This window comes from Phalacrocorax carbo, chromosome 3 (genome assembly GCF_963921805.1).
Source record: "Phalacrocorax carbo chromosome 3, bPhaCar2.1, whole genome shotgun sequence".
In the NCBI taxonomy this organism is placed as follows: Eukaryota; Metazoa; Chordata; class Aves; order Suliformes; family Phalacrocoracidae; genus Phalacrocorax; species Phalacrocorax carbo.
Genome location: NC_087515.1, coordinates 93,877,902 through 93,891,033, shown reverse-complemented (window position 1 = coordinate 93,891,033; position 13,132 = coordinate 93,877,902). Strand labels below are relative to the sequence as shown.

Below are 13,132 nucleotides of genomic sequence, written 5' to 3'. Positions count from 1 at the left end.
GATAATGCGGAGATGTTTTAGTTGTTGCTAAGTAGTGCTTACACTGGTCAAGGACTTTTTCAGCTCCCTGTGTCTGCCGGATGCACAAGGAGCTGGGAGGGGGCACAGCCGGGACAGCTGACCCCAACTGACCAACGGGATATTCCACATCATAGGATGTCATGCTCAGTATATAAAGCTGGGGAAGAAGAAGGAAGGGGGGACGTTTGGAGTGATGGCGTTTGTCTTCCCAAGTAACTGTTACGCGTGATGGAGCCCTGCTTTCCTGGAGATGGCTGAACCCCTGCCTGCCCATGGGAAGCAGTGAATGAATTCCTTGTTCAGTTTTGCTTCTGTGCACAGCTTTTGCTTTACCTATTAAACTGTCTTTATCTCAAACCAAGAGTTGCCTCACTTTTACTCTTCTGATTCTCTCCCCCATCCCACCAGGGGGGAGTGAGCGAGTGGCTGCCTGGTGCTGGGTTGCTGACTGGGGCTAAACAACGACAGAGCCTTTTAATGTGTGTTTATGTACATCTTAACACTGTCTAACTTCAATTCTCATGGAGAAATAAATAAATATAACAACCAGTATTAACTTACCAAATCAGGGCCTGTCAGAGGAATAGTGACCATGGCCTGGATATCGTTATCAAAATCACTGGGTGGTATAATAGATTCTGAAAAAAAAATAGAGAGAGTACAGTATTTCAGCAGCAGCATACTGAAAACTGATCAAAACACATAAACTCAGTAAAAACCAATTAAAACTATTCTCCATCAAAAATTACTTGTAAAAAGCCATGTTAAGAAGAAAGGCACACATTTCCATTTAAACTGGCAATTATGAGGAAAACAGGAATTTTGTATGCAGTATTCCTTGTACTCTTTAGTTAGTATTAATGGGATAGGTCTGCAGAACTATGGATGAATGCTTAAAATCAGCTGAAGTATGAAAGGTTCAGTTAAATTTGCATGGGTTATGATAAGTCATTATATTGCGTTTTTCATCAAGCCTAAATTCTTTTCAGTTTTACCGAGAGTTGACACCATTGTTACTCTCAGTGTTTTGGCATTAGAACCCAGTTGCTCCCTTCACCCTCTCAGAGGAGCTCTTTAAACACGTTTGAATGCAAGCTGGTTTTCTAAAACTGGTTATTAAAAATAAATAGTGGGAAATGTTGATTAAAATAGTTGTTGTTATTATTAAACTGTTCTATAGCCATGAAATTATTATTAGGAGTTTTAATCTACATTAAAATACAACATTTTATTCTTAGAGAAAGTATTAGTTCACCTATATATTTTTTTTGCAAGAAAATGCTGCTGTTTGTAAATGAAACTACAGCTAACATTTCGTATGTGTTTTAAGATTGTTTTGGTAAATATACATATGAAAAAATATTTTACATTTTTCCCTATTTTTAACCCACCTCCCCAAAACTAGGCCTATGCTAGCTTTGAAAAAAATCATTGATGGACTAGGAAGGGATGTTTATTGGTTAGATTACTGAACAGGATGCAGCCCTTCAATCTTCTGCTGGAAGTCTTCACATGCAGCTTGTCATCTACACTCCCTCTCTGTTTCAGAGAGCAAAATGCATCTTTACAGTGCAATTCACACCACTGATTTTAGCTTGCGATCAAATGCTCCTTAAGGTGTCTGTTTCTCTGACTCCACTGGGATGTTAGATGGCTTGCTTATAGTTAAGACTTAGCTTTCAGAAAGCTAAATTTATGTTACAGGAAGCCCTCACTTTTTGTCTTCTTAAAGAAAGGAGACTTTCCATACTGGGAAATTAGAATGATATAGTGGATATTCATAGTCTTTCTCCTTTTTTTTTTTTTTTTTTTTTTCCTCTTATTTGTCTTAGTGTGCAAAATATCCAGCTTTTCTAAGCAAACAACCAAGAAAAAGAGATCCTCCGATATGATTGGAAGTTAGGCTGTATAATTATAAATAATTTGCTATAAAACTGAACTTAGATCTGTGTATCCTTTGGATGCTATGTGACACTTAGGAGAATGGGTTACATCAAATGAAAACAAACTGTTAGAGAAGCAAAGGAGACCTTACTGAAATTGCATCAGTTTGAAAGGACAAGGTTCAGACTTGTGCCTGGCACTGGCCTGCCTACTGACTGACCATCAGTAAACTGAAGTGTTCCAAGGTCCATTGGTAGAGACTGGTCTTCGTGGAGTGCTATAGCAACCAGCTGCTGAAGGTCTGTCACTGTGAGTTTAGTGGCTGATATCTCACTCTCTTCCTTTGGAGAAAGTGGAATTTTTTCATTTTCAACCTTATTAGACCCAATAGTTGAGATGTCATCTGCTGTGCTTTTGATTTCTGAGCCATCTCTCTCAAAGTTTACCACATATCGTGCTATAGTGCTGCTTGATCTGCAAGGGGAAGATGCAAAAATGTCCATTGCAGCAAAACCAGTTACTGGCTGAGGAGTGATTTTACAAACAAACAAACAAACAAACAAGAATATATGCAACCATAACATATTATCTTCTGTAAAAATAATGCAGATAGACTTCTTTCTAATGAGACTGTAATCTTCAAATTACTTTTGCTATACCTTTTTTCTTTTATGCATAATTTTTAATAAAAATTCCAATATTGAAGAAAATTATAAAAATTTTCTAACAATCCAGTTTAATCTGACTACTCAAATATCTCTAGAACTGGTAATATAATTTGAAGTCAATGATTATTTGTTCAGTCATAAATGCATGCTGGGGTTACTAGAAGCCATAACCATCTATTAATTACACAGGTACCTATGAAAAGTGATTAGACAGTTTATAAAACTACAGACAAGCAAAAATCCTATCACATCTGGGGCAATTTTTTACTCTTTTGTTTTGAAGAACAGCAAGAAAGTTAACTAATGTGGCAGGCAAATTGCTTTTCAAAATGGGAGTTAGCTTTTCCCAGTCCAAATCAATGTGTACAGCTTCTCCCTAGATGTACTTCTTTAACAGAAATCTCAAATTTTCACAATTATTAATATATCACTATTCATAAATGCTAAATTCACCTAGCTAAGATGAAAAGTGAGTACACTGTAAAACATTTGTACTCCACTATGTTGGTTTTTTATAATATCAAATAACTGAAAAGAGAGGAATTTCACTTTACCTAGTATGTGCTATGTATATGACATATGACATTACAAGAATTCAGGTAAAGTGTTGGACAATTCTTCCTTTTAAACTACGAGTAAAAGAGAAATTCTGGGAACTTCTAGACAAATTATTCCCCAGCAGCACTTATAAGCAACAACAACAGACTCTGTAGCTGTTTGAATTACCAGTCAAAAGCTCCCTGCATTTTATCAAGCTAGTAACTGGTCTCATTGCCATTCTATCTGGCCTACTAATGGAGATAAAAATAAAATTCTATATACTTATTGAAGATAATTTGTATATGGGAATACAGCTAGGAAATGGCAGATCGAAAATGAAAATTTAAATATGAGGTTTCCCTATTTTATTTCACTTTCAGTTTATGACTGGTAGAGATCTTTAGTCATCTGAATATGAATTTTCTTAGGTCAAACAATTTTATTCCCTCAAGAGATCCTGAGAAAATTTGATTACATGAAGCTTTCAGATTAGGGTAAAAGCTGTCCCTGCTGCTTTATATCACAGATTTTGTACTTAGGCAGAACGCAAATCAATTCACATCAAGATAAAGAACATTTATTGATGTACCTATCTACATCTTATGGTCTATAAAATGATTAATCTTAATTATGAATTAGAGACAAATTACCCATCTTTCTCCTTCTTCTGTCTTCATTTCGTCACAAAAGAAAGGGTGTGATAAAGGATTGCAAATGAAAGAAAAACAAATATTCATGTATACCGGTAAATCAGTCAGTCATACACAAAAAAATCCTTTTGACAATTTATCTTCTATGTGTCATCTATAATTTTTATCTCTGCGTGATAATTACATCCTAGTTTCCATCATTTCACGTTTTCCTACCCAGACTATGGGAATCTCCATGTTTTGAGTGGGGAAATGGGAATTTCACTTTATCTTGATAGTTTGAAATATCTGCTTTCCTATTTCCCCACTACAAATGGTGCAATTTGACCACTGCCATTGCCAATCTATATCTTTATGGTGGCAACGAACACCTGTGACAACAGTAGCATCCATTACCACCGTTACCACACATGGTGCCTACTCAGATCCTAATCACAGGGGTAACTTGACCTATTAATTACCTCTGGAAGACATGCTTATGTTGACCTTCTATAATATAACACCCTGTTATTTTCCCTGATGAATTTTCTAGCATATCTCTAATGTTGTCCTTCCATATTGCCTGTGGGAAATGCTGCTAATATATGTAGTAATGTGGCTAAGGGAGAATGGACAACACCACCTGTCTTTGTTGACCTGTGACTCTCAGGAGCCACCTAAATTATTAGATGATGGGATTTAATCCTGGTGTTCCACATTGATGAATGTACCTTCATATCAGCTGCTAAGACCAAGATACTAAACAGAAATGAAACCCAGATCTCCTGGAGCAACAGCTGAAAGAGGTTAGTTATCGCAGGTTCTAACTATGAGATGCTACTACAGATTTTCCCTGCTCCTTCTGCAGTAGCCGGCTTTTTCTTTTCTTACTTTCATTATCAAAATGTAAGCAACTAATTTTCACTCTGTTTTGCTCTTCTCTCTCCTTTTCCCCAGCAATTTTGCAGAGAGAAACGCTGAGAAGTATTCTCTTCTCTAAAATTGCATTGCAATATGAATATTCTTCAACATGTATTAAATATTACTAGAAGGACTGAATGTTCCTGATGCTGTGCCACAAGCTCACATGAATTTATGTCCTTTTTCCTGCTCTTTATTCCCTTTCAATTTTATATTATTTCTTACTATTAGCAATTTGTTTTTCCTTTGATTCTTTACATAATGTGCTCTTATCTATAGAAGCATAACCATACCAAATACTCAGTTTTTGAACCCCCACTTCCATAGATTCTCTACTGAAAAAATACACAGTCACTTGTATTAACAGTAAACATACAAGGAAGCTAACACTAAAGGAAATGGCAAGACAGAGCACAAATTTATTTAAAAAAAAAGAAACATTTTTAATCTTTTGAAACACCTATTGGAAAAGATGTGTGACTATGCATCCTCCTGCAACCTTCTTTTGCCAAGGCACTTTCACTGTGATCTGTGAAGGGCACAGAATCCACACACAAAAAAGTAGCCACATAAATAATCATACTCCTAACTCTCTTTAAGAGTCATTTAAGTAAGTCCTTAATACAATTGTTGCTAGCAAACAGTTTCAAAGGATATATTGATTACTTTATCCCTCAGGGAATCAAAGCTACTTCTACTTAGTTATTCAAAACCTCATAGTGTCACTTGAGATATGTTTGCAATTCTCTCCATGTTGGCTCTGTGTTCCCAGAAATCTATTTTCTGTTTATAGCAATACACACCCCCCTATTATATAGGTCTCTTCATGTTGAAGGGAAAGAAGGAAGAGGAGAATCCCAGTAGCCAATACAAAAATGAGTCCTATTTTCTTACTTACTTAAATCCTAATACGTGGATTTCTTTGAATCCTGGAAGTTTCTCAAATATTTTTTGCATCTATAGAAAAACATAAAATCACTAATTCAGTGTAAGTTCTACTGCTAAAAAGCAAGCACAGGTTGGCTATCTAGACAATATTTTTCATATTTCAGAAAGAGCTTTGGGAAACAGTCTCAACTGCCCTCTTTGTGGTATCATCGTTGCTCAACTTAAAACACAATATTTGGTTTGTATATGCTGCCTGTATTACCTGTTAATAGGCAAATTGAAGCACAAAATACAGCTTTTTTTAGTAACATAATTATGTAAATCAGTGATTTACATAATCAGGGATTATGTAAAACAGTGATCAGTTCATAATAGAGCAAGTCAAACAACATGAATAAAATGTTTTTCTCATTTTCAGCAGTTTTGGTTCATGAATAATTTTGTGATTCAGGTCACCTTAACTGTAAATTGTTAATTATTTAGAAATATTAACAAAATGCAGGTGGATTTAGATTATCTGACAAATCATTTCTAAATTAAAAATTTACATCTTGTATAAATAGAATAACTAAATATATTTTTAATTCTAATGTAAACAACTATACCATTACGTGGTTTTGAATAGAAGACACAATATGAAGAATAAACAATGAGCAGAAAAGGTGAATTCTGTATACATTTTTCAGACTTCATGATAATAAGTGCTTTTATCAGCACCTCAAGGAGAAACAGTGTTTTGAGATCCAGCTGACTGATCTTTTGGTCTTTTCCTATTGTAGCAACATTTACACAGCTAAGTCAAATGAAATATTTTATGTACAACTACTACGTCAGAGGAAAGGGATTTTTTTTTTAAAGACACAGTTCCACAGTTCCTTTCTGATTCGCTTCCTGGTCATGTTAAGTAGCAGGAAACACATCATCTAAGCCTTTTATCTGCGAGCAAAGCCTATGGACTTGAGGGAATTCAGCACTTGAAAAGAAGAGAAAAAGCCCTTTGAGGAGCAGGTCCTTTTAATAATCATATAAATTAAAAAATATGAATTAATGTGGAGATCTGTCCTCTTTCTTAGCTGTCTGATTCTGTACAAACCCAGCATACATTTAAAACTCATTCATTCATGCTTGAGTGTTGGTCAAAACTGGTAGGGGATGGACAGTCAGACCCACAGCTTTCTCTGCATCTCTAATCTAGGTTAAGTAAAGAAGTAGCAAAAGATCTGTATGTTATCATAATACCAGGTATCGGCCACATTGTATCTGCCTAGATGTCTTTTTCATCGCAACAAGCAGAAGAGAAACTGAAGTCTAGTGCAGAAAATGGCCTGCCGTCTACACTGCCCTTGCTCATCTCCCACAAAAGGACAGTAGGAAAGGAGCTGAGGTAAATACTTCATTTTGAGCTTGGTCTGACTTAGTAAAAGTGGTACAGAAGTAGCAATTAGACCGTGGGAAGTTCTTAAATGTTATTCATGTGACTAATGCTCACTGAAAGTAATGGGGATTAAGGGCCTAAATCACTATGATGCAACTAATCTTCCTAAACCTAAGCAAGTGCTATCATTTTAGATGCCTTAAGGTCATCTGCTCGGTTGCTGGTTCAAAAGAGCGCAGCTCGCTCGTATTTGAGAGGCCCTTGCAGATGTGTTGGATAACCTGGGGTACCTAAAATGGCACCAGATGTCCATGTTTAGGCAACTGAGTGCCATTTTATCCATGTTCTGTCAGCTGACTCTTGGTGTGGGCTCTGTTCAGTCTCTTCTTGGTTCACTTTATATCATAATGAAGCTGATACTTTCTCATAACTAGGTGCAAATAGGTAGCTTCCTATTTCCTACTTTTGCCAAATGAATCTTGATTTATTAAGTAGCATAAGCATCTGAATCTGCATCTGTTTTTCATGTGATTTTAAATGTCTGTTGTGGTATACAGATATATTTCTGAACGTATGCACCATAATGTCTGCTGTAACTCTTCCCTTTTGCTGTGTCCTGGAATGATTTAGAAACTGATCTTGGAACTCCTCGGCCCCAGCCTTTGCAAGGGCTTCCCTGGAATTTGTACAGGAGTTCATGTATCTGGATAAGGTTTTAATTCTGAATTCAATCTCCTCATTCTCACCCTTTGAGTGCACTTGTTAAACTGTCTTGTATAAGATTACCCTCTGCCTCCTCCATGACCTATCTTTGGAGGAAAGCACATCAGGTGTATTTCATAGAACATGTGGTACTGGACTACAAATAATTTTCTATTCAGCATTGCATGTCAAGTACAGCTCTGGACCTTTAAAGTAGCAGATTAAATTTCATGACAAAGCAAAATAATTTAACAATCAACTTTGCACTTCACCCCCTCCTGTTAATGAAATTAATGAAATAACTTAAAAATCAGATTGCTGAATTACATCATTATATGTGTAGTAAGCAATGTCTGCAGGCAGTTCTGTTTGAGGACAATACTGGAAATCTCCAGAGAAGCCACTTTTTATCAGCTCTGCCAGCACATCCTTCACCATTTTTTCTGTGCATATCTGAAACGGAACCAGGCTAGTGAAATAGCTTAAACTATGGAATGCTTGTGAAACTAATGAGAAGCTTTAGTTAATTTTACTAAGAAAACCTTTTGGGAACCTCAAGTCATTAACTGCTATCTATTAAATTGATAGCTGAATACTCAGTTAATATTATTAATTCTATGAAAACATCAGACATGTTCCAATTCTTACAGAAACTGTGGTAATGCACAACAAAATGACTGGAAGTCCTTTGAAGAATAAGTCAGACAACAGTAGCTAATTACTTTTAAAATTTGTATTACATTTCTCATTAGGTTATTGTAGAAATTGAATTATGACAAAGCATTCTCCACAAATTCCTGATTAAGCCCAAATGATATTCCTACAGTTACTCTGTTCTTCACGTATCTGAGGCTCTACTTCTGACAATGATATTGGCTTGTTAGCTTGGTGGCTGAACGGGTGGCTTAAACGAGAGGAATAGATGGCTGTACATGAAGGAAGACTGAAAGTCTTGAGACAACAGGAATTATCTGTTTCAAATGAAGGCAGCAGATTCTAGTTCTGTTTCATGGTGAAGGTAGTTTCATGTTATGAATCTCAGCCAAGGTGCAAAGCCAACATTTTGGCATTTACTCAGCCTTCTTACCTGTAGCTGAAATTTGGCAGCAAGTTGTCGGTACTGTGGGGAGTTGGGATCATTAAGTTCAGCTGTGTACTCCTGATCAGTGAGAGTGACACTGAATTCTACCATTTGCTCCACAGGCAGTTCTGGGACTGTATTTGTTCCCAGCTCCTGGAAAAGAAGAGGAGAGGAAAGAAGAGGGAGGAACAAAACTAAGTAATTCCCCCCCCACATTTCAGTATTTAATATGTAGAAGGGTTCCCTTTTAAGCCTGTCCCCAAAATAACTTTCTGAACCATATCCTAGAAAAGGCTGTGTATGTTGGCTTAATTCTTCTGCCTTTGCAAACAAGTTTCTATTACTGTGACTTGAGAGTTGCCTTTGATATGCATAAATAAAGGTGATGAAGAGAACAAAGCCATTTCTTGCACAGAGAATGTTACCAAGTCTTCTTATTTCCATCATCATTAAAGTCATATACCTTTACTTGCCACTTTGGAGGAAAGCATGCAGCATCAAGGAGGCTGACAGGCAAATGCTAAAAGCTGGTTGGTGTCCTACCCTCAGAATACCCATGGTCAGACAGAGCAAACTGACAGAATCTCTGTTACTGTTTCCTGATAATAAAGCAGAATTAGCCTTACCTGTGTTACACTTTTACTGTGCAGCTGACTTTACTGCTATTAAAAGTACTCTTACTTTATTATTTCCTGACACTATTTGCAGTTTTTGCCTACATTTACTAAGTTTTTCCTTTAGTAACTCTAAACTCCAAAAGCCAATTAATTTGTAGGCTACAATGTGCTGGCCACAAGGAGGAGATGGGTACATTCAGAAAGATTTCCTAACTCATCTTAGATATAACAATATACATTTCCAAATTTTAAGATTCAGAGGTGTCTATTAGTCTTTATTCACAAACAGAGCTGAACTTCAAATTTCAGGTCTTGGAATGCAAGTACCTGAAGAGGTGATACAGACAGGCCACTCAAGAAACTCCTGCCTTCTTCCAATCTCTCAGTCCTTTTTCACAAATCTTGTTTCTAATATTAACACATACCATCCCTGCGTTCCACTGCCAATAGATTTTATTACGCAAATGTGCCATTTTGTTATTTTCTGAGTAAAACCTTTCAGGGTTCTATAAAGTTTGCCTGTTAAAAATATGAAGGTCTTGGAATAGAAAACAAGTTTTTCTTTACTGCATGTACTGCATATACATTGCATGTTTATACTTATTAGCAATACTTACCTATATGGTATTCTTTAAACACTTTTTAAAATTTTTTATTTGTTCAAGGACAATTCTACTCTCAGCCAGGCTTTTTATACCTGGGATAAACAAACACAAGACCAAGGGAACGATCAAAAAGAAACTGGCTCAAAAGAGACGCAAGTTCACCAGCTTGAATCCCACAGAGAGGTGGGGTTTCCACTTCAGCTGCCAGGTGGGTTGGCACGAGGCTGCTAGAGACATCTGTCCCATACATAACTGCTAGGATTTGAAAGTTTCCAGGAATAAGCAGAACAAGAAATGTGTGCAATTACGCCTGTTTTAAAAGAACATATGTTTTGTGCTGTGTATAAAAATATGGCTCATCAGTTAAAGAAAGAGCACTTTGTAATGTTCTATCATATAAATATAAGATTAAGTAATATGCACTTTCTATATAGATGTCCCATGACTTTTAAGGAGCAAGCCTTTAGGGAGCTGGTCACAAAGGACTGGGCCAAAAAAGAATGAAGAGACGTCTAACGTGGAGGAACTGGTTAAAGCCAATCTCTGGGTACAACTCAAACATCACAAATAAACAGTTTAAAAACAGGTTTTTCCTCATATTCTATATGCTTTTTTGCTCCAATAGCTATGACACAGGTAGGCAATACAAAGTTGAGAATATTAAGATTATTTTGCTTTCTTCGATCCTGAGGATGTAATAATTTCAGACAGTAAAAGTAGTGTTTATCTGGGATCACTTTGGTGCAATCCTTGTGCCAGAGCTGAAAAGCTTGCAGAGGTGGGATGGAGAAAGGATGGCGATTTGCCAGGGGTGCGATGGGCGAGGCTTTGGCCAGCATTTCTGCCCTCAAATTCTTGGCAGCAGCAGCACCAAGACTTTGAGTCCACCCAAGAGGGGAGGAGGTGGCATGAGCCTCTTCCTGCAGCCAGTATGCACAAACAATAAAAAAAACTCCAGAGTGGCTTTTTGAGGAGGTGGTCTAGAAGGGCAAACTTTTTAGAAATGGAAAAAAAATCTCAGAGAAGAGCAGAGGGGAAATGCAAGGGGTCAGCTCCTGCCCAGTGCTCCTCAGCAGCGGGGTCCACCTGGGGGCCTTGGGCCCTGGTGAGCCTCGGTCTCTCTCCAGAGGGAAGTTCCAGAAGGTTCCCTGAAGACACACAGCTGTGCTGAGGCCAGGGCCACCTCCCTGCCACCCCCAGGCACAGCGGCCAGGACAGGGAAAGTAACTGCCCCTCCTTTCACCCCCATCCCTTTCTCAGATGTCGCCTGTGGCCTGTGGTAGCTGCTGTAAACCTGCAGAGGAGGGGGTAGCCCCCGGCGCCATGATGCATGGCTGCTCTGAGGAGACATCAGCTGGCTGTCTGGCAGGGAAAAACAAGAAGGTCCAGTCCTATCCCCTGTGTGTGGACAGCTCAGACAATATGCATTTTTACATTTATTTAATGAAGAACAAGGTTCTTCAACAGGCCCCTCATGAAAAGAATGAAGACTGCCTAAAAGCTAGTTGCAGTATTTGTATACCTTCTACTGCATATGCAAGAAACATCATGCACTATTCCAGTACAGAAGAGATGCTAACAAAACCCTTCCATCCTACTAGCGGTAACAGAGGGGAGCACTAATGGTTTATGAGCCCTAAGTGTTTATAAGACTTCCCCCTCTTTTGTGTTAAGTGAACTAAAAAAGAACGGGTGAGTGAAAAAGTGGGATAAGAAAACATGCTGCCCTCACCTTCACAGGAGTCTTTGTGTCATTAACGATCTCGTTGAGCAGCGTGCCATTAGGTACAGGTGCATATGGAGAGAAGGATGTGCCAGGGGACCCTGTGGGGGTTAAAGGAAAGTCAGGAAAGAACAGGTTTGTACATCAAAAATCTTCCCCTTTCTCTGTTGGCCAGGTGTCAGCTCACTGGAGAAGGTTTGCTTATGGCAGGTGTGTTTGAGTGCAAGTCTGCGCCAGTGAAAGGTGGTCATGACTTATGGCATGGGTAAAGCTGCTACTTTTTATACAATAAATGACTTTTTTTTCCAGGTCAAAACATCAGTAAGCATATGTGTGTGACTAAAGGCAAAAATGGCAGTGACTATGCATCAATGAAATTGTGTGAATTAAATAATAATATTTAATAATTTCCTGTTATACTGCATTATATATCACCAAATGTCTAAGCTTGATTTTGCCAGTTGAGAAACTTGTCTCTATTAGCCACTTTTCTTTAGGGCTCCATTTAAAGTAACAAGAGGCTTTGACAGAGTTTTTCAGCAAGATGCAAATTTACCCTGCTGGAAGCTGCTTTCAGTAAGCTTCTGTCATATATGGCCCTCATAAAAATATGTGTGCAGGATGTTTCCTCCTTGAACCAAAATCCTCATATTTACAGATTTTTAACACTGCATAAATTTCTAACAGTATTTTAAAGAACCATAGTACACAACAGTGTAGGTAGGTCCAGTTGGAATAATCTGCTCAAATTAATGTCTTGGCATAACTGTGACTTTCTGGCTAAAGTCATTCTTTATTTTCATCCATCTCCTTATTTTGTCTAACAAAATGCAGCAGCTGACACTCTAAATGCTATTTCATAACTGAAGCAAAATTAGCTCTACTCGCTACAGGTGAAACTAGGAAAAAATACATTTAAAGACTGAAACAAACCTGGAATGCTAGAAGACATGCTGAGAAATCGAAAAATGCTTCTTATAGATTATTTTGCTAAAGCATTTTCATTGTACTTCACTGAACTTGTCATGCTTCTACTGCAGTCATTAAATTACAGCCTTCTGAGATCTATGAATCACTGGTTTTAGCAATTCTATATAATGGGCAGACACAAAGCAAACATATTTGATTTTACCTGTAGAAATGGAAGGAATGTCTTCCAGCTTTTTGCCACCTGTTTTCTCTGTGGATATTTCATCTTTCCTATCAATCAAATAGAAAAGAGTGATTTAATGATCCGCACGCTGTACTGGCAATGGCAAAGGTGTAAAAAAATATTTAGAAATGACCCTTATATTAACTGTACTTTAAATAAGAGAAGTTATTTCTAATGGAATATTTGATAAGCTGGTTAAACAGGCAATGGAACAGTAGATCATACTTTATTTTCAACAGTTTATATGTTTTCTTTCCTCTCCTTCAATATGGCATTTGTTCTTAGAATGAACAAAAATACTGGTTTGATATATTCCTCCACAAAG

At 37.5% G+C, this 13,132-nt stretch overlaps 1 protein-coding gene across 1 annotated transcript in view; it reads right to left on the bottom strand.

Annotated features, from left to right (window-relative positions):
• The window catches only part of IMPG1 (interphotoreceptor matrix proteoglycan 1), a 64,201-nt gene that overhangs the window by 33,086 nt on the left and 17,983 nt on the right, over positions 1-13,132 (bottom strand). Inside the window, exons 5-11 of the mRNA XM_064448636.1 lie at positions 12,787-12,854; positions 11,664-11,755; positions 8,716-8,862; positions 5,562-5,620; positions 3,764-3,784; positions 2,126-2,379; positions 583-659 (exon numbers count right to left, since the gene is read on the bottom strand). Coding sequence (XP_064304706.1) covers positions 583-659; positions 2,126-2,379; positions 3,764-3,784; positions 5,562-5,620; positions 8,716-8,862; positions 11,664-11,755; positions 12,787-12,854 — 718 coding nt within the window. The remainder of the gene's footprint in view (positions 1-582; positions 660-2,125; positions 2,380-3,763; positions 3,785-5,561; positions 5,621-8,715; positions 8,863-11,663; positions 11,756-12,786; positions 12,855-13,132) is intronic.